Here is a 27,707-nt window from a genome sequence, read left to right as displayed (position 1 = left end):
CAAAGACTAAAGCTTTTTATTCTGGCCAGAAGACATTGACTGTCTGAAGACATTACTGTGAGCCCTTGATGGAAAGGACAGCCTCATTGATGCTCTGAGTGATGTAATCTATATTGCAGGCATTGATGCAGGTGAAGTTGATCTGACCATCCTTGGGGATGTAGATATGCTTTTCCTTGACCAGGTACTCCACCTGTTCAGCTGGTGATAATCACAGGGTCTGAGATACAAAGGTGGCCACCTCTAACTCTCCTCTAGCCCAGGGTGGATTACAGAGAATAGGGAGTGTCAGCATTTCTGGGGATCCAGAAGGGTCTTTAAAGCAGCTCTACTTCCCTCAGGAAAGAATCAGACTCTGAGGTGAAGCTAGGGACAGGTCAGTGAAGTTTAATGCTCAATTATAAGCCCAAGGCCAGAAAGGGTGAGCTACCCCCTCTTAGATACTTACAGTTGAGTCCAAGGTAGCTATGGGGCCCACTCTGGTCCGTGATGTGATCCCAGGAACCAGGGGTTCCCAGGAGCCGGAGCTTCTCCTTCACCTTTTCCTTGGTCAGCATGATGTCCTCTACAAGTCCTTTCAGGCTCTGCTTCCTGAGAAAGGAAAGACAGCAAGGAATTAAAGTATGAGGTTCCACCCTCCCCCTGCTCTCAACCTCCTCATTACCATTCCATTCTTCTTCCCTTCATAAGCCCCAACCAGAGTGCCTGAGGGCACACTAGGAGAGCCAGGGATCTGGAATGATTATAAATAGGAGAGTTTCAGCCCATATAAACTAAAGCAAGCCAAGCAGGCTTGTAGGCAGATTTTGCCAGAGTAGCAAACCCTTGATGCTGCCTAACCTCCTCCTGCAATCTGAAAGAGTTCAAGTAATTCACTGGACTGTGTCCAAAAAGAATGTCCTCTTACCCCCTCCCCCAAGGTAAGGCAACTTTTGGCATGGCCCCTACAATTAGTACACAGTGGGTACTCAGCAAATGTTGACGAATGAATGGAGTCAAAGCAGCAAGGAAGAATCCTGTGAATTGGCAGATCTACAGGTATGTCTAGAGGCTCTGCCATCCCCCTTCCTGCCCCCACCCTCTGCTCTTACCATTCTCCCTGAAGAGCAGGGTTACAAAGGATGGAGGTGATAATGCGAGCACCCCTACTGGGAGAGTTTAGCCACAGGGCCCGGGTGAGTGTCATCAGCTGGGAGAGGACACATAGCAGGAGCTGGTTGTTGAGTGCCACCACGACCAGGATCCCCACTCCTTCATCTGCAGCATTGAAACAGATAGCCCCTCAGTCTCCTCCTCCATTACCAGAGCCTTCCTTTATGACCCTACCTCCAACCTTGTAGAAGAGAGGGTTGGACTACAGGGCCCTCCTACTTGTAGCCTAGCCAAGCAGCTATCCAGGCCCCAGGAAGTTGCCAGAGGCTCTTCTTCCAGAAAAAGTAGCCATAAGTAAGTGTCTCAAGATGGGAGGCACTTGAAGGATCACTAAGTCCTACCCCTTCATCTTATAGCTGAGGAAACAGAGGCCCAAAGGGGCAAAATGATTTCACTGGAGTCAGTTTTAGTGGCTAGTTTTAGTAGCTGAATGGAGACAATATCACAGAACCTGACTTGTAGCTCGGTGTTCTTCCCATCTGCCTCCATGGTGCTCTCCCTGGAGGCCTTGGCTCTCTCCAGATGGTAGAGATGTCAAATACATCATTAGTGCCATAGCTGTGGCACCATTTGAGCACTAGGCCTTCCCTTGCCCTTCTCCCCATACTGTACCATAGATGCCAAAAGTCTTGGACAGAGACTGGCTGCAGAAGAATTCAAAACCTTGAGACACAAAGTATTGTAAGAAATTAGTATCTTCTTCCAGGTCCCCGGTGGATAAGCCTTGATAGGGAATGTCAAAAAATGGGAATATCTGCTTTCTCTGTAGGAGAAAGGAGAACAGGAAAAGGACAAGATTGGTGGAGGAGATGGTGGATGGTGAGAGGGAGGAAAGTCAGGTAGATACTAGCCTCACCTTCATGCTGGCCATCAACCTTGCCCACTGACTTTGTGTCAACTTGCAGTCACCAGTGTTCCCGATCACAAAGATACAGCCATGTGGGGCCTGCTGCAGGTAGACATTGTCTCATCAGGCATTTCCCCTACCAAGTGGGAGTGGTACCAGGGCCCATGGAGGAGAAGGGATCCTCCATGTTGGTTCCTACTAAACAGGCAAATCCAAGCCTAGGAAAGGTCTTTCATGATGACAGGGGTGGAGGGGAGGAAAGGAAAATAAAACTGTAATCAGGTGTGGGGAGAAGATTCTGAGCAGGGCCCCTCTACCTCCACCACATTGAGAAGCACGTTGGGGTCCACGCGCAGCTTCTTGGGGTCCCAGAAGGAGTATTCGGAAACTTTAAAGCCCATGTCCTGGAAGACGAGTCCATGTGGCTCTGTGGGAACACAGCCCCCCTCCAGTTGGTACAGAAAAAATGGTGGCAGACATGCCAGAGAATGGGCCTCAAGGTCAATGGCTGAAGGTGGGACAATAACAGGAAAAGGACAAACATACTTGGCTCATCCACACCATTTTGTTCATGACAGAGAGTGAGAAGGACAACAGTGAAGATTGCAAATGGGGCAGGAATCAGGAACAGGGAAGAAGAATCTTCTGTCACCCTCACTTTGCATGATACTCACCTTTTCTAGAAGAAATAATGTAAACTACTTGAGAATCTTGATGCCAAATTTTGAGGAATTGGGCCCCAAGTTGGAAGGCACCATTGTCACCAACAGTGTGCACACCCCCTACCTGCCAGCAGAAAATAAAACGAAATAACTCTTGAGGGGAGCCTGAGTGGCTTAGTCGGTTTAGTGTCTGACTCTTGATGTTGATTTAGGTCATGATCTCACAGTTTGTGGGTTTGAGCCCCAAGTTGGACTCCATGCAGAAAGCATGGAGCCTGCTTGGGATTCTCTCTCTCCCTCTCTCTCTACTCCTCCCCTCATTCTCTCTCTCTCTCTCAAAATAAATACACTTTAAAAAAAGAATGAACTCTTCAAAAAAGAGTAATAGTGATATTAGTGTTGCCTCAAATCCAGACTATTTCTTTTTTTTAGTGTTTATTTATTTATTTTGAGAGAGAGAGAGCATGTGAGTGTGCAGGGGAGGGGCAGAAAGGGAGAGAGAGAATCCCAAGCAGGCTCCACACTGTCAGCTCAGAACTCCACATGGGGCTCTATCCCATGAACCGTGAGATCATGACCAGAGCCAAAATCAAGAGTCAGACGTTTAGCCGACTGAGCCACCCAAGCGCCCCCTGACTATTCCTTTCTCGAAAGAGCTTGTACATCAGCAGTGTGGTTCTTCAGGTTCTGATCCTGGCTCTGCCCTTCACGGACTAAGTCTCTGGACTCTGAGTCTCAGGGGTGTCCTCTGTCAATGCCAGGGAGCCCTCCAAGGCCCCTTCTGAGTTTAAGACTGTGCAACCCCAGAGCCCCACTCCCTGTATCTGGGTGAATAAACAAAGGGCCCTTCATCTCACCCTGTTCTCCACAATGACTTGGTTGTGCCTTCCAAAGAGGAGTTTCAAGGAGGCCTGGATGAATGATTTCATGCCCATCACCGGCATGTACTCGTAGTTCAGAGAGGGATCCTGTGCAATCTGCAGTCGGGTCTTGCGCACCACGGAAGAAACCCAGGGCTGGCCTTTGTTACTCATACAGACTGTGAGGGAAAACCACAGAGGGAGCTCTGGATGCCCTGCCTCGGGGCCTCCAGGTCTGGGCTCTGCAGATAGCCCACAAACAATTCATCTGTCTTGGCTTTCTTGGGGCTTTGCAAAGTTGCCTAGGAAAAGACAACTTTTTTCTTCCCTCCCCTTTATAAAAACAACATGCTGTCAGTGAATGTGTATAATTTTTGTCTTTTTAAAGACAACTGAACCCTATGCCATTTTTTTTAAACCTATGTCACTTTCTTTAAAGTTTTTTGTTTTTGTTTTTGTTTTTGTTTTTTTGAGAGACACAGAGAGAGGGAGGGGCAGAGAGGGAATCCCAAACATGCTCCACACTGTCAGGGGTCGAACTCACAAACTGTGAGATCATGACCTGAGCTGAAATCAAGAGCTGGAGGCTTATCTGACCAAGCCACCCAGGTGCCCCTAAATCTATGCCATTTTAAAGGGCAAAAATGATACACCACACGTGCCGTATATATACAAGGCTGAACAAAGGTAACCCTGACTTTCACAGTGGCAAGGGTTGGCTGCATTTCACAAGAGTCCATTTTGGGAGCCATTCTTAGTTCAGGAACAGAAAAGGGGAGAGGATCAGGGAAAAAGTATAGTGCCCAAGCAGACCCTGAAGCATAGAGCCAGGGTAGAGGACATAGGTCTTACCCCATCCCTGGAAGTCCTAGTGAAAGGCAAAGGGCACAGAATGATCCAGGACATTTTCTGCTTTTTTCCAAAACCATGAGACATCTACCTTTATAGGCCAGGAACATCTTGTTAGGACAATCGTCTTGCTTGTAGGTCTTTAATAAGCTGCCCTCTAGCTTCTGGGCTAGGGGCACATCCAAGAACACTGAAAGGGTGGGCATCACTGAGATACAAGTATGGCCAAGCCTCTGCTGTCCCCTGCTCCTGCCCCAAAGCCTTCCCCCAAGCCTGGCCCAACCAGGGCTGCCTCTTTCCAGAACTGCAGCAGGTCCAATGCAGAGGCTCCAGATTGCTGGTTACCAGAGCAACAGAACCCTACAAATCCTGGTCTCTGAGGGGGTGATTCCCGAAGGCTATGGGAATATTCCATGGCAGTTGAGGATGATCCCCTGAGAGAGTGGGCAGAGAGCAGGGGGTGGGAGGACCTGGAATTACTAGGCACCTCTCTCTACTTCACTGCCTTCTCTTCCCCCAGTTGCCCAATCCAAAATAACAAGGCAGCCCCTTGGAAGAAAGGGCAAGGCAACGAGGCCCCTGGGCCAAGGGAGAGCTTCTCCTGCAGAAGTGAGAACCTCACACCCAGCCATGACGCAAGTTGAGGGATACATTTCAAAAGTTTCTGCTTTCATTTTGCTAAGGGCCCCAGATTTTAAAAGGAGCGGAAAGAGAGCACTGTTTTTTTCCACAGTTATTTTAAATAAGACTACTATGTTTAGAAACAGTATAATACGGGGTACCTGTGTGGCTCAGTTGGTTAAGCATCCAACTCTCGATCTTGGCTCAGGCCATGATCACACTTTGTGATTTCAAGCCCCCCATCAGCCTTGGTGCTGACAGTGCAGAGCCTGCTTGGGATTCTCTCTCTACAACTCCCTCAAGCACATGCTTACTTGCGCTCTCACTCTCTCTCAAAATCAATACATAAACTTCATTTTAAAATTTTAATTTAATTAAAAAAAAAGAAACAGTATCATAGGCAGCTCAGTAAGCCAATCCTATTTTCTCTCAGTTCTAGAGCCAGGACTTCTACATGTGTTAACTGGTTCAGCGGTAGACCAAGCAGCAAGTGTAGATGGCAGATATCAAGGGCAGAAAGAGCCAGTCTCTGTAGGATCAGTCTTGCATTTTGCTTTCTTCTTTTATTTATTTTATCTTATCTTATTTTATTTTTTGGTTTATTTATTTTGAGAGAGAGAGAGAGCAAGCAAGAGAGGGTCAGAGAGAGAGAGGGAGGGCTCGAACAGTGAGATTATGACCCAAGCCGAAACTAAGAGTCAGACACTTAGCCAACTGAGCCACCCACACGTCCCTCTTCTTTTATTTTTCAAAATAACTTTGTAAGCCTGGAGACTGCTTCGGATTCTGTGTCTCCCTCTCTCTCTGCCCTTCCCCTGCTTGTATTCTCTCTCTCTCTCTCTCAAAAATAAACATTAAAAAAATTTTTTTTTAAAGGGATGCATGGGTGGCTCAGTCAGTTAAGTATCCGACTTCGGGTCAGATCATGATCTCACAGTTTGTGGGTTCGAGCCCCACATCTGGCTCTGTGCTGACAGCTCAGAGCCTGGAGCCTGCTTCAAATTCTGCCTTGTGACAAATGATTATGAAAATTATCCCTATTATGATAGAAAACCTTAAAACCCCAAAAAACTTTAATGAAGAGCACGGATTTCCTACAGTCAATTTATAACCACTATTAACATTTTGGTGTATCCCCTTCTGGTTTCTTTTCTATGATGTTTATGTCTTAAGGTAATTGATATCAAAATTTACATGTAATTTACATGAATTCCCACTTCACATTTCAGTTGTGAGAATTTTAACATGTGTGCCAATCAGAACTGTTTATGTTGCAAGTAATTAAAAAAAAAAAAAAAAGCCCAGCCCAAAATAGCTTGAGCAGAGAGATCATTTATTGGCTCTAAAACTGATCAGCCCAGGATACCTCTGTTTTCAGTTGCTGTTCGGTCCAGAGTGTCAACGTGCCATCAGGGTTCCGGCTTCATTCTCTGTGATTTCCTTGGCTCTGCTCTTCTAGATGCATCTTCAGCTTTGTTCGCCAGCTGACTCTGAGCGTGGGAGCAAAAGCAAATGTAGTACAGGTACAGAACTGATGAGGGAGCATAAGGCGAGCTGAAGGCAAAGCACAAGCTAGCACACACATACCCCCCCTCCCCAGGTGGGATATATGTGATAGTCCTCAGGCACTCCTGGCTGCCTAAGAAAAGAAAAGGACAATCTTATCAATAGCCTAATCTCCAGAAACCTATAGACTCAGTTTATTGGAGCCTCAAAATCACCCTCTTCTTCATAGTGATGTGGAGAACAAAGGCAGAAGGAAATGGCAGATAAAACTAAATTTCCGTATAACCTGCAACCCATTGGCAAATATTTGAGGAAGGCAGAAAAAACATTTCTCCAGGAACTCCCTAGTCACTTAATGTAAATGCTTTGCTACAGGGAAAAACAATCTTAGCTTGACAATAGTTAGGCCTCCAGTATCCTGAGTCTTCTTTAGCATATGAAAATGTCTTTGGAAACTTCCCCTTGACTTGACCTCCCCCAACTCCCAGGTATATAACCAGTCTCTCTTCAAGGTCCTGGGGCAGCTCTTTCTGTCCCCAGGTCCTGTCCCTGTGCTTCAGTAAAGTCACCTTTTTGCACCAAAGACGTCTTCAAGAATTCTTTTTTGGCTGTTGGCTCTGAACCCCATGAACCCCACCATCACCCCACAACCTCATCATATGATTCCCAACGTGTGGTTATGAGTCTTTTCATCTGGACTCTGAGCTTTGGTGCATACTTGGTGAGTACTTTTTCTTTTCCTTTACTCCATCTCAGGGGCTTTTTGAGAAATATAGTCTTATTGGTACACTTTCATGTCAATTGCTCAGGCTGCAATCCTTTAGCCCGTGGCTACTCTATGGGGAGGAGAAAGCCTGCCTTTTGGCTGGAAGTTAATACCCTAGTTGAAATGGTAATACTGATGAAGGAGAATGAGGCAGGCTGAGCACAAGGTAGCACCCACCATCTGCCCCTCCCACCCCCCCACCCCCACCAGGTGGAATATGTATGATATTCCTCAGACACTCCTGGCTACCCAAGAACAAAGGAAAGGGGTTTAAGTGTTTGCCATGGTAATGTGGGAAACTAAGGTAAATGAAAAATTAAATTCCCTTACTGCCTACTGCTGATTGCCAAGTCCTTGAACTGGCAGAGTGACCTCCCTCTAGGAGCTCAGCTGCCTCAATGATGACATTTTGCTAAGGGCAAAAGAGAACCTTAGCTTAACATTAACCCAACCTCGAGGATCCTGTAAGTCTACTTCCTTTATCTCAACTCCCCCAAGATATATGCTGGCAATCATGCTCCAAGCTTATGGCCCACCAATATACATCTGAAGGGTCTCATGACTGAGATTTTATTAAGCAGTGATAAATGTGTTTCTCTAGCAACAACTAGCCCCTCAGTGTCCTGGAGACCTTGCTTCCAAAATTCCTTAGAGACTTACTCTATCCCTGACCCCCTCCCAACCTGAGGATATATAATGGGTTACCTGTCAGGACCCCAGTGCAGCTCTTCCTGCCCATGAGTCCTGTCCCCATGCTTTAATAAAATCAACCTTTTGCACCAAAGACATCTTCAAGAATTCTTTCTTGGCCATTGGCTATGGACCCCATGAACCCCCCCCCCCCCAATCACTTCAAAACTTCATCATTTGGTGCCCAACATAGGACTGTGAGTCTTTTCATCTGGACTCTAAGCCTTCGTGCAAATTTGGTGAGTATACCTTTCTCTTTTCCTCTTTTACTCTCATTTCAGGGTTGTTTGTGTTGTTGTTGTTGTTTTTGAGAAGTATGGTCTTAATGGAACACTTTCAGGTCGATTGCTCAGGCTGCAATCCTCTTGCCTGTGGCTACTCTATGGAGAGGAGAAAGTCTGCCTTTTGGCTGGAAATTAGTACCCTGGCCACACAGTAATAAGATTCAGAAACTTGATGCCCTGTCTTTATTCCTGTCCTTATACAAGTTGTCTGTCTTGGGCATGGGACAGCCACCTAAGTGACTAGCATGGCTGCCAATCTTAAGACTCCCGTGTGAGGTTTCCTCCTGTTTGGTCTAACGTGATCCTCTCCACATCTCTGGTGTAGCTGCTTCTGACCATGGGAACGCCACTGGGAGCCAGCTGAAACCAGTACCCAATTGAATTAAAACCCAGCTGGGGACTATTTCTTAAGAAGCCAGCTGTAAGGACTACATGTGTTGAAATGTCACTTAGATCATGATGGATTTCTAACTACTGTTTTCCATCCTTGTCCTCAACTACAGAATTGGGTAATTTTGTAAAACTTTTCCAGTGTTTTCTGTGGGTTAAAAATGGTGGGTTCTGGGGTACCTGGGTGGCTCAGTTGATTAAAGCATCCAACTTTGGCTCAGGTCATGATCTCGAAGTCTGTGGGTTCAAGCCCTGCATCAGGCTCTGTGCTGACAGCTCAGAGCCTGGAGCTTGCTTTGGATTCTCTGTCTCCCCCTCTTTCTTCACCTCCCCTGCTCGCACCCTGTCTCTGTCTCTGTCTCAAAAATAAGCATTAAAAAAATTAAAAAAAAAATACCAGCGGGTTCTTCATGGCCTTCTCAGCACAGCAATATGCCATTCATATGCCAGCACCCATTTGTAGTCTAATGTTAATGCTAATCCTTTGCTAGAGGGGAAAACAACCTTAGCTTGACAATAGCTAGGCCTCCAGTATCCTGTGAGTCTTCTTTAGCATATGAAAATCCCTTTGGAAACTTCTCCTTGACTCTGCCTCCCCCCAACTCTAGAATGCAATGGGGAAGTGGGGGGAGAGCCAGCCTCTCTTCTACAGGGGCCCTTAGTGGCCAGTTGGTGATCACAGTGATTTTGTTCCAGGGACACCTTGGGTTGATTTGACACCTCAGGAACCTCTGACATATCCTGCGTGCGGGACACCACCGGCAAGTCAGAGGGAATTTTTCTAGTAATGGACCTTCTCTCTCTAGGAGGAGCATGGGAGATTCTCTTTGGTCCCCAGGGGCTCTCCTTGGGATGCCTCTTTAACCCACTGGAAAGCATTGGAATTGCAAAACTTGGGAAAGTACTGATCTTCTTTAACACTGCATGGTCTTCATTGGATCCAGCAGTTAGATCTCTCCTGCAGGAAACAAGGCAAATGAACAGATACCCTATCTAGGTCCAGCCCTTCATGGCTCTAAATCAGGACCTAGACTTAAGGGCCTCTTGGAGAATGTGTTTGCCTGAATATGTTTAACTAGTAAACTCCCTCCTGACATATTGGATGTCTAAACAGGCCTCCACCTGATAGAACTCAATCCCTGGAGGAAGCAGAGGCCATCCCTGATGAAGGGGATGCTGACTCTCTCTCTGTTCCTCTTCCTAATAGAGGGGGGCTTCTCCCTATTCTTATCCCGGGTAATGGCTCTAATTGCAGCCAACTGTGGTTAGTATCCCTGGACTTTAAGGAATATTCTCAAGCAGAGCAGCTGCCGAAACTCCCTTTGTTTCAGGGAAATTCCCTGTCTTCTCTGGCCTGACATGGACTGCATATTTCCACTTTGGAGGAAAACAAACATGGTGCCTGTTCCTCTGTCCACACTGACCACATGTAGAACCAGGAACCCTTTCCCTACCTGCTGGCAGCATCTTGCCTCTTCTGCCTCCTCCTGTTTCTGCACCACCTAGAGTGCGGCCTGCCTAACTGATTCTATACCATCCTCGGGCCCTGCAGCACCATTGGCTCCTCCTCCCACCCTCAGTGTCAAGGAACAAAGAGCACCCACTTGGACTGCCCACTTTAGCTTTCCCCACTAGTGTTCCAGGTAAAAATTGACAATGGGGAACAAATTGTCTTACATGGACACAGGTGGAACATATTTGATGTTTAAGCTACTTTAAGTTTGCTGGTTTGAGATAGACCTGTCTATCAGCATTAAATATGAAACTTTTATTCTACTAAGGTTTATTAAAAGTCAAATAAGCTTCTGTTATCTCTATTGCAATTTGTTAGCAAAAACATGACTTAAAATGATGGTTAATTCTGTCTCAAAGTTTTTATGGGTAATTGTTAAGATAGCTTTCAAAATCTTTGGTAACCTGAAACTTTACAGTTTTTTTTAATATTTTTTAAATGTTTATTTATTTTTGAGAGAGAGAGACAGAGTATGAACAGGGGAGGGTCAGAGAGAGGGAGGCATAGAATCCAAAGCAGGCTCCAGGCTCTAAGCTGTCAGCACAGAGCCCGACGCGGGGCTCGAACCCACAGACTGTGAGATCATGACCTGAGCCGAAGTCGGATGCCCAACCAACTGAGCCACCCAGGTGCCCCGAAACTTTACAGTTTTGCTTCAGGTAAACACACACCCTGCTTCAGGTAAAACACCAGCCCTGGGTGAGCCCCGCTTCTCTCTCTCTCTCTCTGTCTCTCTCTCTCTCTCCCTCTCTCTGCCCCCCATGTAATTCTCTCTCTCAAAAAAATATATATATACATATAAGAGAAAGAAAGAAAGAAAGAAAGAAAGAAAGAAAGAAAGAAAGAAAGAGAAAGATTGATTTAAAAAAACAATTCTTAAAGGGAGGTTCGAAGAGAAAGGCACCCTTATTAGCTGATCCAAAGAGCCAATTCCATTGCTAGAAATGTGGATCAAAAAAATGTTTGCACCTAATGTCTATGTCTACATAAACATGGTATGAGGTCTGGACCAGTGGTCACTGTGTGTTGCTCTCCTTTCACTTTTCTAGATGGACTTTATAGCACTTTCCTGCCCAGCATTGAACATTGAATGTACTGGGAATGGTTAAGTTCATTTTTAGTCCATAAGCTGCAGTATTATGGGTAACCACTTTCAGATGAAGAAAATGCATCTCACTCAGAGATCTAACTCCGAGCTGGTTGTTGAATGTGAGTATGGGTTGTTCTCTCTGGGGAGGAGACAGTTTTTATTTGCATGTGGAAAAATTTATTGTTAGCTTTAACCATTATTAAAATTACATGTTTGGGGAAAACAAGTATGGGCTGATGAGGAAGAAGGTAGAAGATGGTGATTTCAAAGGTGGAAGGTGGTGATTTTTTGCTGAGTCCACCCAGAAACCCTTTTCCTGCTCTTTCTGGTAGCAGGCCCCACCCCACTCCCCAGCTTTGGTTCCTGAATCCTGAGTCACAGTGCTTGCTCAGACAAGAGGCATGTGGCTCAAGCCTGCTCTGCTGGAGTCTTGTTGGAGCTGGAAGAGAAGAGATTTTCATTACTCTCTAGTCATAGAGCTATAAGGAAATGATCCTGAAGCTTTCAGAAACTACTGCCCTGTCGTATAGGAAACCCCCCAAAATGATGTCAACTGCTTGTGAAGAGAAGTTGGAAGAAAGAACATTTGTTAGATGACTCAAGTCTCTGATTCTTGTATCAGTTTAGATTTGTGGTTGCAAGCAACAGAAATGGACTCTAGCCGATTTAAGTCTCAGAGGGATTTACTGGAAACATACGGTAGCTGACAGAATTGATAGGGAAGTTGGCGATTTGGAAGCAGGAGCATGGCCACCGTCAAACCACAAAAGGAAGCAGGTGGGGGATTCTACTGCTGAACAGCAGATGATGCTGTGATTTGCCCCACCCTCATAGTCCTCTGCTCGGCCTCGGGAAGGCTGGCTGCCACTACAGGCCCCAGATATGGGACTTTGTTGCCACAGATTCTGCGTGGGTCAGGACCCTTGCCATACTTCCTTCTCAACCTGGAGGCCCTGAAGGCCCATGGACCTGAAGTCCGTACCTGATTGGCTGACCCCATTCATGTGTTCCTCAGCCTCCCCTCCCCCCTCCTCCTCCCGTCCCCCCCCCCCCCCCAGCTAAGGGGGTGGAGCAGTTAGCCTGGTCGTTACGCTTCAAATGTGGGAGGCCAGTTCTGCCTTTAGGAGACTTAGAAAATGGAGAGTTTGCAAGAGGTACACAGTCTGGGCAGCAAAAAACGACAAATTTTCACAATTATATCACCCCTTTCCCTCTCAACTCCAATACCCCACACTTCCTCCCAGTAATCTCAACTATTTCACAGAGTCTCAACTTATTTCACAGAGCCAGAAAAGCTCTGGAAAGAGAGTTTCACATACTCCCATTACAGCTGCCAATCTATTCGCCTAAGTACCCACCTGCTCCCTCTTTTAGTGCAGTGCTAGGGCCCACCTCTTCTGTGCCCCATCCTGGTCCACCCTTCGCCTTTGTACCCCAGGTCCCGGCTACACTGTCCTGCAGCTGTCCTTCCTCTCCTCTATAACCAGCCCCCTCCACTAGAACACTCTCTCGAACATACAAACAGTCATCAAAACTCCCACCTTAAAAATCAGGAGCACTCGGGGCGCCTGGGTGGCGCAGTCAGTTAAGCGTCTGACTTCAGCCAGGTCACGATCTCGCGGTCCGTGAGTTCGAGCCCCGCGTCAGGCTCTGGGCTGATGGCTCAGAGCCTGGAGCCTGTTTCTGATTCTGTGTCTCCCTCTCTCTCTGCCCCTCCCCCGTTCATGCTCTGTCTCTCTCTGTCCCAAAAATAAATAAACTTTAAAAAAAAAAAAAAAAAATCAGGAGCACTCCATTGAACTCCCCTTCCTTCTCCAGCTGTTACCCCATGTGTCAGAGCTCACCTAAAGCAGAACTACGGTGAGTGGTGTGGGTATTGTAGGAATTAGAGCTCACACAATTGGAAGAGGACCCAGGGAAAGAAAGGGCCATGGAAGGGAGTTGGAGAATTAAAGAAAAATCAGTAATCAAGCTGTCTGATGCACCTGCAGGGGGGCAAATCAGAGTGTAGAGGGAAATCCAGAAGCCAGGCACCTCCAGCTATAGAATTGGGACTAAGAAGGGAAAATGCGTGGAGAGGTCTATGGGAACATACGGCTTCTGTGCAGCTCCCTACATCTCTGAGTCTGCAGCCAACAGTTGTCAGAGTCAACAGGCTGGAAGCAGAGCTGGACATGGCATGGAGGAGAGTCTGAAGGCAAACCAGGACCCACCAGCACCTCTGCTTTCTGCAGCTCACTCTGAAGTCCTTCAGGTATTAATGGGTGCTACTTCACTTCTGCCTCTCATATCTTGGCAAATTTTTCCTCTTTGGACAACTCTACCCCCAGAATCTAATATGAATTCTGGGAAACAGAATGCCACTTGCTTTTGTCTCTCCTTTAACCCTCCTGCTGCAGCTTCTCAGTTGGCATTGCTGGTTCCTTCTATTTCTTTTTTTTTTTTTTTTAAAGCCTGTTTCTTTTTTTTAATTTTTTTAACGTTTATTTATTTTTGAGACAGAGAGACACAGAGCATGAATGGGGAGGGTCAGAGAGAGGGAGACACAGAATCTGAAACAGGCTCCAGGATTCTGAGCTGTCAGCACAGAGCCTGACCCAGGGCTTGAACTCATGGGCCGAGAGATCATGACCTGAGCCGAAGTTGGCCGCTTAACCGACTGAACCACACAGGCACCCCTGGTTCCTTCTATTTCTGACCTCTATACGTTAGAATGCTCCAGGGCTCGGTCCTCTGAGTTCCTTTTTTTTTTTTTTTAATGCCTGAAGTTGTTTTTATTTTTTTTCCAGCTTTACCGAGATGTAACTGACATATGACATCAGGTAAGTTTAAAGTGTCCCCTGTGTTGATTTGATGCACTCTGAATTCTTCTCTTCTCTGTCTACAGTCACCATGCAGGTAAGCTTATCCACTCCTGTAAGCTTAAATACCCAGCTGTCAAATTTATGTATCTAGTTACTTTTCTCCTAACCTACAGACTTGGAAATCCAAATGCCTATTGATATTCCAATAATTAATAGACTTTTCAAATTTACTGTGTCCAAAAACTTACACATAGCTTCATATCGCACCTCCCTTGCCCCCCACTGTGGTACGTGGCAAGTCATTGTGCCAGGTGGTCAAGCCAAAAATCTTGGTCTCGTCCCTGACTTCTCTTTTTCTCTTATACCCTACATTCAAGCCCTTGGCAAATTGTGTGAGTTTTATTTTGTAACATACCTAAAGCCTGTTCACTCAATAAGAATTCACGGCTGAGATGCACGAGTTGATGAACACAGTGAACAATCTGTGTTTAAATGGATGACAGAGTGTACAGTCTGTGTGAAGATACAAAGACAAAGAAGAACATGAGTTCTTTAGTAAATGTAAGTGTGGTTGGAATAAAAGTGTATGGGGGAGGAGAGTGGTGGGAAATCAGATTAGGAAGATAGGCCACATCTCTCTGTTGAGGGTTCTGAAACTTACCCCCAAATGCTTCAGAAAGTCATTGAATGGGGGCACCCGGGTAGCTCAGTCAGTTGAGCGTCCAACTCTTGATTTGGGCGTCCAACTCTTGATTTGGGCTCAGGTCATGATCTCACAGTTTGAGATCAAGCCCCATGTCAGGCTCTGCACCGACAGTGTGGAGACTGCTTGGGATTCTCTCTCTCCCCGCCTCTCTCCCTTCCCCTTTCCCACTTGCGTGTGTGAGCTCTCTCTCTCAAAATAAATAAAGAAATATTTTTTTAAAAGCCATTGAATGGGATGGAACTGGAGAGTGTTGTGCTAAGAGAAATAAGTCATACAGAGAAAGACAGATACCATATGTTTTCACTCTTATGTGGATCTTGAGAAACTTAACAGAAGACCATGGGGGAGGGGAAAGGGAAAAAAGTTAGAGAGGGAGGGGGGCAAACCATAAGAGACTCTTAAAAACTGAGAATAAACTGAGGGTTGATAGGGGGTGGGAGAGAGGAGAAAGTGGGTGATGGGCATTGAGGAAGGCACCTGTTGGGATGAGCACTGGGTGTTGTATGGAAACCAATTTGACAATAAATTTCATATTAAAAAATAAAAAATAAAAAAATAAAAGCCATTGAATGATTTTAAGAAATGGAATGACATTGTCAGATTTATATTTTATAAAAATCTCTCTGGGGGCTTGTGGAGGATGAATTGGAGGGTATCCAGAACTCAGCAGGCCAAGTGGAGACTATTTTAGTTAATTTGGTTAAGAAGTGATGAGGGCCTCAGCTATGGCATTCGCTAATGGGTAGACTTGTCAGATGTCCTACACAAAAATACCAGGCACCAAACCAAGCAAGAGGGAGATGTTGGTGAGCAGGGGCAGTTCTGAAAAATACTTGCTTAACATAAACAATATCTTATGTGTCACTAATAATTTCCATTTGTTTTGGTACAACTTCTCTACCTCCTTACTGCTTTTTAATTTTTTTTAATGTTTATTTATTTTTGAGACAGAGACAGAGACAGAGACAGAGCATGAGTGGGGTGGGGGCAGAGAGAAAGGGAGACACAGAATCTGATGCAGGCTCCAGGCTCTGAGCTGTCAGCTCAGAGCCCTACGTGGGGCTTGAACTCATGAATGGTGAGATCATGACCTGAGTCAAGGTCAGACTCTTAACTGACTGAGCCACCCAGGCACCCCTCTGCCTCCTTATTGTTTTTTAAAGAAACATATTTTTCATTACAACTTGCAAGAAATGTTAAAGGACAGCAAAGGCAAAGTTTACATTTTTTTTCATTCCGTGAAGTCAGAAGTCCAATACCAGACCACCCAGGTTAATCACAGCTCGCCAGCAACCTTACCAAGGTACCTACCAACCAGACCAAGGTGATGTGGGTAGGGATAAAAACAGTTTGTTCTTAAGACCAGTTCTACCCTCAGAAAATGGGAGGAAGCCATCACTTAGCTAGGCTCTGGAACTTGAGGTTGCTGGAGCAGTAAAGTTCGCCATCAGCCCCATATGTTTCTCCTTCCCCAAAAATGGTAGGAATTTCTCCATTGGAACAGCAGCTGCCTATGCTTCCCTTAGTTCCCCAGTCTCTCTCCCTGTGGTCCTGGGAGAATGTTCCAACATCAATTAGGCTTAGACTTGGGCCCAGGGGGAAGCCTGGGAGGAAGGGCTCACTCACATGATCCAGTGACTAGAGAGAAACCAGAGACACTGTGGGTGGCTCTGAGCTGATGCAAAGCTCTCCTGTCCTCATTTCTCTCTTCCCTGGGAAGAAGTGACCCATCCCTTGTCCCTTCTGGGAATACTAACAGCGGAAGCAACAATAGTTCATCTTGTGTTTTGTTAAAGAGATTTTGGGAACTGTGTTTGCTGTGTGTTCGTGGTATAAAGGGGTCTCCTCACTAGCATCTCAGAAATAAAACCTGTACTTAAATGGCTTTTGGAACTTTAGCTCCTAATTTTCTTAAAAAGTGTGTGGGGGCCAAGGAATCAGAGACTGACTGGTCATTCTCTCAGGTCTTCGTGAAAAACAAAGACTGAAAGACCCCATTCCTCGGACACCCAAGCAAGAGTCTCCGATGGTCCTTTGGAAGAATAGTAAACCATGGCAGATCATGGGATCTTCCTGAGCTCGTGGTCCATTGTCTTTGGTTTCTGATGGGAAACCTTTAAAAACACCACCAGTGGGGCGCCTGGGTGGCGCAGTCGGTTAAGCGTCCGACTTCAGCCAGGTCACGATCTCGCGGTCCGTGAGTTCGAGCCCCGCGTCAGGCTCTGGGCTGATGGCTCGGAGCCTGGAGCCTGTTTCCGATTCTGTGTCTCCCTCTCTCTCTGCCCCTCTCCCGTTCATGCTCTGTCTCTCTCTGTCCCAAAAATAAATAAACATTGAAAAAAAAAATTTTAAAAACACCACCAGAGAGGGGCACCTGGGTGGCTCAGTCAGTGGAACATATGACTCTTGATCTCAGGGCTGTGAGTTTGAGCCCCATGTTGGGTGTAGAGACAGCTTAAGAAACATAAACTTAAAAACAAAACAAAACAAACAAACAAAAATAACAAAAACAGAAAACCACCACCAGAGAAGTACAGTTAAAAAGAGCAGCCTTGGGCAGAATTGTGCAGTGAATCTACATTTGTTTTCTGTTGTTGTGTAGCAAATGACTACAAACATCACAGCTTAGAACAACACACATTTATTAACTCACAATTTCCATGTGTCAGGAGTCTGGCCATGAGGGAGCCGGGTCTTCTGCTCAGGGTCTCACCGGGCTGCAGTGACAACATCAGCCAGGGCTACAGTCTCATCTGGGGCTCAGGGTCCTCTTCCAACTCACATGATTGTTGGCAGGATCCACTTCACTTCCTCGCAGTTGTGGAACTCATAGTGGCTAGCATCCTTGAGGCCAGCAAGAGTATCTTTCTGACTTCTTCCAGCTCTGACCCTTGACTTTCTTTTAAAGGTCTCTCACCCGGTTAGGTCAGGCCCACCCAAGATAATCTACCTTTTTATTAACTTAAATCAATTGAGTAGAGACCTTAATCTCATCTTTGAAATCCTTTCACCTCTGCTACATAATATAACATAATCACAGGAGTGATATCCCATCACCTTTGCCATATTCTATTCATTAGGAGCAAATTACAGGGGTGCCTGTGTGACTCGATTGGTTAAGTGTCCAACTTCGGCTCACGTCATGATCTTGTGGTTCGTGAGTTTGAGTCCCACGTCGGGCTCTGTGATGACAGCTCAGAGCTTGGAACCTGCTTCCAATTCTGTGTCTTCCCCTCTCTCTGCCCTTCCCTGCTCATACTGTCTCTCTCTGTCTCAGAAATAAACATTTTTTAATTTTTTTTAAAAAAGAAGCAAATTACAGGTCCCACCCACATTCAAGGGGAGGGAATTATACAAGGACATGGGTCCTTGGGGTTTCTCAGAATTCTGCCTACCAGAGTCCAAGAGCTTCTGGAGAGAACAGCCCTTTCCTGAAGGGTAAATGGAGTGGATTATAATCTTTGAGACCGGAACTCTGAGTTAAAAGATTTATGTGTCTCTCACTGTAGTGGGCTGAATAGTAGTCCCCAAATATACGTCAACTTGGAATCTCTGAATATGACCTCATTTGGACTAAGCGTCTTTACAGATATAATTAAGGTAAGGATCTTGACATGAGATTATCCTGGATTAGGATAGGCTCCAAATCCAATGACATGTGTTCCTATAGGACACAGAAAAGAGACCCTTACAGACACAGGGAGAAAGTGAGAACAGAGGTAGAGATCAGAGTGATTTTTGTCTACAAACCAAGGAATGCTAAAAATTGCCAGGGCCACCAGAAGCTGGGAAAGAGGCATGGGATGGATTCCTCCTCAGAACCACCAGATGGAGCCAGTCCTACTGACACCTTACTTTCAGACTTCTGACCTCCAGAATTATGAGACAATAAATTTCTGTTGTTTTAAGCCATCGAGGTCATCAAGGTCAACTTGTTGCAGCAGACTTGGAAAACGAATACACTCACTGATCATTGTCCCCATGCGAATCAACGTCAAAAAATGGAGTTGATGGTCTCAGGTGCAACATGAACTCAGACTCGATAGAGATGTCAATTCCCAGAGATCAGAGGTGCCCTAAGAGGTAGCAAAGCAGGGCAGCTCTACAACCCCAGCTACATTCATCACGGAATGTCAGCAGATGCCCATTCGTTTCTACCCTCTTTTGTTATCCCTTCATTGATGAATTTGTTTGATTCAGCTACTGTTTAAAATGTGGGGAGGCTAAAATAACTGTGGCTTAAACAAGATCGGAGTTTATTTCTCCTTCACTTAAGGGTCTTAAACATAGGCAGTCCATGGTGGAAATGGTGACTCCACATTATTGAACACCCACATTCTTCTGGCATTTGCAACACATAGTTGCCATCTCATGACCTATGGTGGCTGCTTCAGTTCCTACCGTCACACCTGCATTCCAGCCAGTGGAAAAGGTAGAAGTTGGATGTGAAGGATGTGTCCTTTTCCTTTAATGGCAGACCTGGAAGCTGCACACCTAAACCGGCTAGACCTTAGTCACATAGTCAGACCTAGCTACTAGCTGCAAGCGAGGCTCCAGGGTATCTTCAGCAAGACCCGGTGCCCAGCTAAGGGTTCTACCACTTAAGCTAAGACTCCAGTTTCTTCCTAAAACCTAAGGAATAAAGGAAACCAGAGAGGGGAGAGCAACTTCTGTCCACAGGAGACAACACAAGGTCTGACTTGTCCAGTGGCCTCCCAAATCTGGGGCCAGTGGAGAAGGGAGGAAAGTCCCCGAAATGGAAATCTGTAAGTAGATCAAATGCCTACCACCCTTCAAACTGATAACAGGATGAAGAAGAACCTTGAAAATGTGGGTTTAAAACTGCAGGGATAATGGGGCTCCTGGGTGGCTCAGTCAGTTAAGCGTCCTACTCTTGATTTCAGCTCAGGTCATGATCTCAGGGCTCATCTGTGCTGACAGTGTGGAACCTGTTTGGGCTTCTCTCTCTCTCTCTCTCTGCCCCTCCCTCACTCTCTCTTTTTCTCTCTCTGTCTCTCAAAGTAAACAAACTAAGAAAACAGTAAGAATGGGGTGCCTGGGTGGCTCAGTAAGTTAAGTGTCTGACTTCGGCTAAGGTCCCACATCGGGCTCTGTGCTGATGGTGTGGAGCCTCCTTGGGATTCTTTCTCTTCTTTTCTCTCTGCCCCTCCCCTGTTTGTTCTTTCTGTCTAAAAAATAAATAAGGGGCGCCTGGGTGGCGCAGTCGGTTAAGCGTCCGACTTCAGCCAGGTCACGATCTCGCGGTCCGTGGGTTCGAGCCCCGCGTCAGGCTCTGGGCTGATGGCTCAGAGCCTGGAGCCTGTTTCCGATTCTGTGTCTCCCTCTCTCTCTGCCCCTCCCCCGTTCATGCTCTGTCTCTCTCTGTCCCAAAAATAAATAAACGTTGAAAAAAAAAATTTTTTTTTAAATAAAAAATAAATAAATATACTTTAAAAAATGAAAAAAAAAAAACCAGCAGGAATAAGATGAGTACAAAAAAGCTAGGAGTATAGTATTCCTCCTTCCCATACCCTCTGTTGTGGGTTGAACTGTGTCCCCCTTAAAGAATCGCTGAAGTCCTATCCCCCGGAACCTGTGAGCGTGACCCTATTTAGAAATAGGGTCTTTGCAGATGTAATCAAGTTAAAATGAGTTCATACTGAATTAAGTTGGGCCCTAATGCAATGACTGGTGTTGTTATAAGTGTGGACACAGACACACAGGCAGAGGCCATGTGAAGACAAGCAGAGCTTTTGGGTTTTTTTTTAATATTTATTTTTGAAAGAGAGAGAGAGACAGAGCACGAGCGGGGGAAGGGCAGAGAGAGGGAGACACAGAATCGGAAGCAAGCTCCAGGCTCCGAGCTGTCAGCGCAGAGCCTGACGTGGAGCTCGAACTCATGAACCATGAGATTGTGACCTGAGCTGAAGTCAGACGCTTAACCAACTGAGCCACCCAGGTGCCCCGAGAGTTGTAATCACACAGCTACGAGCCATGTGATGTCAAAGATTGCCAGCAACCAGGAGAACGTGTAAAAGGCAACGAAGGATTCCTCTCCTAGAGCTTTCAGAGAGAGCATGATCCTGCCAATACCTTGATTTTTTCCTTCTAGCCTCCAGAACTATGAGGTAAGTAATTTGTTATGCCAGCCCTAGCAAACGAATTGACTGTCTCCCTTTCTGGTTTCTCGTGGCCTTGTTCTAATGAACCTTTGCTATAATGTACCATAAAGCCCTGACATCCAGAAGTGCTCTGTGTCCTAAACTTCTGTCCCTCCTTAAAATTTAGCTCATCGCTGGGGTGCCTGGGTGACTCCATCAGTTGAACATCCAGCCTTTGATTTTGGCTCAGGTCATGATCTCAGGGTCGTGGCATCAAGCCCCTCATTGGGCTCCGTGCTGAGTGTGAGCCTGCTCAAGATCCTCTCTCTCTCTCTCTCTCTCTCTCTCTCCATCTGCCCCTCTCCTCCCTCCTCTCTTTCTAAAATTAAAGAAAAAAAATTAGCTCATTATAAATGCTGTGTGGGAAATGGAAGGGTGAGCCAAACTAGGACCGAAACGTCAGACACAGGCCAGATGAGAGTCTAAGTGTGAAAAAGGAGTCAGAGGGGGAGATGTGAATGTGACATGGATATGAAACCAGGGGCATCAATCCGAGGCACGGATGAACCTGCAGAAGAAAGATGAGGTGGGACGTGCCCACCCTGGCCAAAGACAAGTCCAAGATCTAAGCTGTCTACGGAGGCAGGACCATCCGCAAATCAAAACCCCAGAGGCCTGGGACTAGTCCTCGCTGCCTACTCCAATGACTCCGCTTACACTGGAGGAGTCCTTCAGTTTCCAAAGGTTTTCCTTCGGTTTCCTGCTTTATATGTCACCTCTTAGTTGGTCTTCAAAACCAGTCTGCATGGGCTGAGTAGAACAATAATAGAATTCCATTCGACTCACAGGCAAACAAAATGTCAGAGATGCAAGTAACCTGCTCGGTGTCACATAACTGATTATCAGTGTGTGTGGAGGGGAGGAAAATGAAATTTAGAGTCTCGTAGGCTTGGTTAGAAGCTATCTGATTTCGGGGCGCCTGGGTGACTCAGTCGGTTAGGCATCCAACTCTTGATTTCAGTGCAGGTCATGATCTCATGGTCCGTGAGTTCGAGCCCCATGCCAGGCTCTGTGCTGACAGTGCGGAGTCTGCTTGGGATTCTCTCCCTCTCTCTCAGTCCCCACACCCTCTCCACACACACACTTCAAAATAAATAAATAACTTTAAAAGAAGAAGAAGAAGAAAAGAAGATATTTGGTTTCTATGAGGTTCTACTGTTTGTTTGGTATCACTTCACCTGCCATTTGTAGATCGCCTCTTACAGCGTTGGCTTATTGACTGATGCTCACTCAGTAAATGACCATTTCCTTCCTCCTCCCTTTCTTGCTTCTCCAGCTCCAAGTGTGGTGCTCATTACACGACCAGTGTTGCCTTTCTCTGACTAAAGTGCTCTTGGCTACTCACAGTTCACCTCTCTAGAAGTCAGTTTCTTCACCCGCTTTATCAAAGGATTGGACTAAATCATTCGCAAGGTCTCTTCCAGCCCTGATAGTCTGTGGCCTGAACACTGCCTTCCTGCCGCAGGTCCCAACGGACCCACCCTGCGAAGCCCACACCTGTTGGACCTGCCATCGCCATCAGGTGGCGCCCGGCACCCTTACGCCTTGGGTGGAGGAACGTCTGAAGCTGCGATGCTTGACCTCAGCCAGCACAGAGCTTTAGGAGAGCTAGCCCTAGAGAGGAGAGAAAGTAAACCTTTCTCCATTTACTTTATAGATGAAGAAACGGAGGAAAGCGTTTTGCTTTTCCTTCGTACCATAATAGGACGAGCTAGGAAAGATTAGATGGCCTCCTGGAGTTCCTGCTAATTTAACTGAGTTGCCTCAACCCATTGTCCCATAGTGGACCACATCCAGGGCTTTTTTGCACAGCGTCGAGGAGGGCATTAGCTGTGCTCCCCATTGCAGGTTCCCGCTCCTCTGGAGAGACATGCAAACACGAATATATGCACGCAGCCAGGAAGCATGAGAGGGAGCCCAGATGATTGGGTTTTAGGATCAAAACACAAAGGAGCGTGATTTCCATGGCCTTCACCTATGCCCCCAGAATGAAAGGAGCAAGGCTGCTCCCAGTTTGTAAGAGCTTGAGGAATGGAGCTGGTGGGGATTGATGGCCCCGTGACTGCCTGTGACAACCACAGCCGGCGCTGACCACTGTTCCCCGGAAGAATCTACCACTGGGAGCGTCCCAGGAAAGCCTGCTCTCCGCCTCCTCCTTACCCTGATTCTGCCTGCTCCTTCGAGGCTCCACCTGAAGCAGAAGGTCAAGGCACCTCTGGACTAGCCAGTCACTCCTCATCCGCTCTCTGCCAAGTTCCGCCCCCTTCGCGCTGTCATCTCTGTGCATGCCCAGCTCCTGCTAACAGGTTCTAGGAAGGCCAGGGGTCCACAGGCTCGCTCAGTCTCATCGGTCTGTAAGTCTTCACCTCTCTAGCTTCAGAGGATGGTTGTTTGCTCAGGCCCCGTTAGCAAAAGCAGCCTGCTCAGCATCCAGGATGTAAATCTCCCCCAGCCTGACACCTGGCCACAAGTTGCCAGAGAGACGACCAGAATGGCTGACTCTCCATCTGTCAGATGCACTGGTGACAGTTTGCAGATGGAGTCCACAACCCAGTGCAAGTCTAAACACTCTAAAGGAGCCTGACAGCTGGCACATGGGTGTGTGTCGAGCAAGACTCACGCAGTATGAGCTCTTGGAAAACGTTCAAGGACATTTCTCCAAGCCAGAGCCCCACTCTCTGCCCCCCTCCCAAAAATCATCCTTCTTCCCTGCCCGGGAATGACTGGACAGCTTTCCTCAGTGATGTTGCAAAAATATCCAGAGATGGAGAGAGGAGGCCCTCTTACTTATCCCAGGCCAAAGCAAGACTTCTTTCTCCACTAAGCATTCAAAAGTTGAGTTCTTGCCAAGAAACCTCCCACACACCTCGGACCCCAGAGATCTCACACTGCTCTGGATTCAAAAGGAGAAAGTCATCTTTGGTATGCAAACATCCTGAGAAATAAAACATGGGCTCCTGGAGGAAAGGGAGCCGCATAGCCCAGGTCAAATTCACAGGGAACACCCATATGTGGAAATCCACTGGGCTTATCCTCAGGACAGATCAAAATTTCATAACTCCAGAGCCCCCAAACCCACCTAGTGGACCGCACACCGCTGTCGCACAGCACATTAAATATTTGATGATTTCCTGGTCATCCTGTACCTCAGCCTGGGCAATGGTCTCTGCTTACAGAGTTTAAGTAAGAACTCGCAAAATGATTCAGTGGTTGCCACAGAAATTTCCTTTCCATAGGAAACTGCTGATAAGGTTCATAAGAATTGGAATAAGGAAACAACTTTATCAACTGGCTCAAACTTGGGACTCCAGTTTTACTTCAAGAGGATAACATTGATTTCTGCAGCCCAGGAAAGGTAGAGGTTATGGAAAGGAAGCATCAGAATACATTTGTAACCAAAGACATTTGCCCAACACAGACAACACTCTGGGCCTCCAGACACACATACACGTACAACACTAGACAAAACTGGTTCCCAAGGGCAGTGGGATCTTAGGAATTCACTGCTGGCTTATAGCATGGGAGCTGACATATGCCCATAGGCCCTGATCCTGAGCACAGCAAACTCTGTCCTCCTATGAGCACTACACTCAAGTCTTTGGGTAGCATGGCTTTGCTACCCACTTGCAACTGGGTTCCATGAATTTTGGAAAGGTGGAGATACAGGAGTGTCAAAGGCTTAAACTCACTCCCCTTTACCCAAACAGACTTCTCATTTTTTGTTTCATGAGGATTAGGAAGAAAGGGGCAAGGACTAGTCCTAATTTACCGCATCTGTCAAAAGCCAGGTCTAAGAAGGGTGTAAGTGGATTATGGGGGTGGTGCGGGATGGAGAAAAGAAGGCAATGGAGGAATCGCATTCAGTAATATTTATTCATTTGATGCTAAAAGGAAAAGAAGGGATCTGTTCTAATGGTTCGGCCTCCTATGAATCCCGGAGCCACTCCCCCACCCCCCTCCAAAAAAAAACCCTGAAGAAATCCTTCTGGCACTGCTGTGAGGTAGATCAGAGCTGTCCTGTGTCCAAAGTGGGGGAGGCCGGTGCTTAGAGATCCGTAGCGATGTGTCAGGGACAAAGCCCCAAAGCTGCACCTTTGCTAGCTTCCTGCTCCCAGCCTAGGCCACAGAGCAAGCAGCAAGCGATCGTGGGGAGCACTGAGTGGTCCGTCAGGTCTAGGCAGCAGGAGGGATGGAAGGAGGAGGGCTGTCTCTGCCCTAAGCACACAGCACAGAAGTGAGCAAGGTGACAGGTGTCCCACCAAAGCTAGTCCGGCTGCTCCAGGCTGCTGGATACTTCAGCTGCTGAGGTAGTGGTGAAGCTCAGGGCTTAGAAAAGTTCTCTCAGAAAGAGAGAGGCAGAGAGGATAGTGAAAACCCACCTGCTGAAGATTTTCCCTCCCCAGTCGGCCCCCCTCCCCACCCCAAGGCCAAGTCACCAGTTTCTGGAGGTCAGAGATTTCCAGCTGGGAAACTCCACAGGGCTCATTCTAAACAGAGGCCAGAGGCTTTCCAAAAGTTCTGGATGAACAGAGTTGTTTCTTGTCGTTCAGGACCTAAGAAATTCCCCCAGGAAGCCCTGAAAAATGGAGATAATATATCTTGGGGTGAGGGGCACAGGGTGGGAACAGAAGTCCTAAAGAGCAGGGGTGAAAGTCAGGGACCCTGGGAAGAATATGTATGTAATCACACAAAAGCATCCGGGCTCCACCCAGCCACAAAATACCCACCCCCAACTCCAGCCCTGTTCCTGCCAGGGAGAAGAACTGGGGCTCCCAGGTTCCCCTACTCCTGTTTACCCTTCATAGCCGAAGCAGAGTCTCACCTCCACAGCTATCAAACCTTTCAAAGAAACCACAGCTGAGGCTAAGGGCCGGGGCGGGGGCGGGGTGGGGGGGGGGGGGTGCTCTATGCTTCTCCGCAAGTCAAAGCCAGCCAAGTGGTGGCAAGAAATATGGGAGGCCAAAGAACTGGGCTAGAAAATCTAGAGCTGACCAGGCAGGCCCACGGTAAAGCCGCACTCCCTGGCCACACTTCCCGCACTGGGTCCTGGGGTGAAGAACAATCCTCCGCCTTTCTTTGCTTCAACCCTGGGGCAGGTGGGTGGGATGCCGGAGGAAAAAAGTGTCCTGGGTTCCCTTTTGGTTCCGTCCTCCTTGTCCCCCTTCTTTCGCTGCAGAGACCTCCCCAACCCCACCTTCTCCTCCCGAACCCCAAACTCTGAGAAATGGCCACATGAGACACCGAATGCTTCCAGATCCTGAGCCGCCAACCCCTTCGCTTCGGTTACCTACCCGACTCTGCGGGCCTGCTCAGCGCCGCAGGGGCATCCGAGGTTTCTCCAGCCCCGGAGGCTGCTGCGTGGCGCTCCTCCCGCCGGCAGCGGCACAGCAAGCGGCGAAAGGCGCTGCGAAAGTCGGGGCTGCGGCAGTAGATGAGCGGGTTAAAGGCGGAGTTGGCATAGCCTAGCCAGTTAAGGGCCAGGAAAGCCGGGCTGGGAACCAGAGAGGGGCCCCCGAGGGCTCGCACCACGTTGGCCACAAAGAAGGGCAACCAGCAGAGAGAGAAGGTCCCCATGATGAGACCCAAGGTGCGCAGGGCCCGGTGTTCCCGGAGAGGCAGAAGGCGCGCGGGCCGCCGCCCGTAGGAGGGCACCCCTGCGGGAGAAGCGCACGGCCCCGCCGGGGCGGGGGACAGAGAGCGAGACGCGGCCGGCGGAGACTCCCCTGGCGGGAAGCGGCCCAGCTCTCCGCGCAGCAGGCGCAGCTGGCGCGTAGCCACGACGAAAACGCGCGCGTAGACGAAGAGCATCACAAGGAGCGGAAGGTAGAAGGAGACGGAGGAGGAGAGCAGCGCGTAGGGTATGTTGGAGGCGAAGGCGCAGCAGTGCGGATTGGAGTGGCAGCGCTGCGCCTCGGCGTCGGCTCCCACGCGCCACCATTTGCTCATGATGGGCGCAAACGACACCGCCGCTGACACGACCCACACCAGTACCACGGCTGCCCGGGCGCGCCGTTTGGTGACCAGGGCGCCGTAGCGCAGCGGGTTAGTCACTGCCAGGTAGCGGTCCACGGCCAGGGCGCACAGGGTTTCAATGCTGGCCGTCACACACAGCACGTCCACTGAGGTCCACAGCTCGCAACCAGTGGCGCCCAGGGGCCAGTGGCCGGTCAGCGCCAGGGTGGCCCCCGGCGGCACTACCAGGAGTCCCACCACCAGGTCTGCTGTGGCCAGCGAGGTCACGAACACGTTGGTCATGGTCTGGAGTCTCGGCGTCCGAGCGATGGCCACGATGACCAGCAGGTTGCCTCCCACGGTGGCCAGCACGGCCAGCGCCAACAGCGCCCCCGCCAATGCCACCGCCCACGGCACCCCCGGCAGCCCACTCGTGTTGGCAGTATTGGGCGTCAGGGTGGGGGCATCCGGCCACGAAGCCAGAGAGCCGTTCCCGTGAGGCCACGGAGCCATTCCCGCCGCGTGCGTGGGGCGGGAGGGAAAGAGAGAAGGGGTCTCCCAGCTCACCCGGCTCGGGGGCGGGGACAGCGGGGCGTGGGAGCGATTTCCCGGGCCTGGGCCATTTTCCCTAGTTGACCGGGGCGAGAAAGCTCAACCTACCCCCCCCCCCCCCACTACCCGCCCCGGTGCCACTGCTTGGGGTGGGGAGGAGTGGAGGCCCTTAAAGGGGCAGCGGCCAACAGTCTCTATGCTGGGCGCCAGGAAGGGAATTGGAGGGAGGGGAGGGAAATGAGATGGATGTCTGAGTTTTCCTGTAACCTTATCTGGAGTGCCGACACCCGGACTTCTCTGCC

At 48.2% G+C, this 27,707-nt stretch overlaps 2 protein-coding genes across 6 annotated transcripts; both read right to left on the bottom strand.

Moving 5' to 3' along the window:
- GOT1L1 (glutamic-oxaloacetic transaminase 1 like 1) lies at positions 1 to 6,471 on the bottom strand. Of its 3 annotated transcripts, none has more exons than XM_086703713.1 (9): positions 6,358 to 6,471; positions 3,519 to 3,700; positions 2,674 to 2,785; positions 2,317 to 2,426; positions 2,009 to 2,101; positions 1,765 to 1,915; positions 1,092 to 1,257; positions 449 to 591; positions 1 to 201 (listed from the first exon to the last, which is right to left on the bottom strand). In XM_086703713.1, the coding sequence occupies exons 2-9, from the start codon at positions 3,693 to 3,695 to the stop codon at positions 53 to 55; spliced, it is 1,101 nt and encodes a 366-aa protein (XP_086559839.1). In that variant the 5' UTR covers positions 3,696 to 3,700; positions 6,358 to 6,471; the 3' UTR covers positions 1 to 52. The 3 variants fall into 3 exon arrangements, with proteins under 3 accessions (XP_086559839.1, XP_025777858.1, XP_086559838.1); XM_025922073.2 differs by lacking the exon at positions 6,358 to 6,471 and adding an exon at positions 4,462 to 4,695; XM_086703712.1 differs by lacking the exon at positions 6,358 to 6,471 and adding an exon at positions 4,462 to 4,695 and having other exon boundaries at positions 2,009 to 2,098.
- On the bottom strand, positions 6,374 to 27,494 carry ADRB3 (adrenoceptor beta 3). Of its 3 annotated transcripts, none has more exons than XM_086703714.1 (3): positions 26,193 to 27,492; positions 25,338 to 25,477; positions 6,378 to 6,481 (listed from the first exon to the last, which is right to left on the bottom strand). In XM_086703714.1, the coding sequence occupies exons 1-2, from the start codon at positions 27,364 to 27,366 to the stop codon at positions 25,455 to 25,457; spliced, it is 1,197 nt and encodes a 398-aa protein (XP_086559840.1). In that variant the 5' UTR covers positions 27,367 to 27,492; the 3' UTR covers positions 6,378 to 6,481; positions 25,338 to 25,454. The 3 variants fall into 3 exon arrangements, with proteins under 3 accessions (XP_086559841.1, XP_086559840.1, XP_025777725.1); XM_025921940.2 differs by lacking the exon at positions 6,378 to 6,481 and adding an exon at positions 24,756 to 25,239; XM_086703715.1 differs by lacking the exon at positions 25,338 to 25,477 and having other exon boundaries at positions 6,374 to 6,481; positions 26,193 to 27,494.
- Between the last annotated feature and the right edge of the window lie 213 nt (positions 27,495 to 27,707).

Source organism: Puma concolor, chromosome B1 (assembly GCF_028749965.1).
Source record: "Puma concolor isolate L17-30 chromosome B1, mPumCon1.1.hap2, whole genome shotgun sequence".
NCBI lineage: Eukaryota > Metazoa > Chordata > Mammalia > Carnivora > Felidae > Puma > Puma concolor.
The sequence above is the reverse complement of the archived record's forward strand: the minus strand, read 5'-3'. Positions and strand labels throughout refer to the sequence as shown.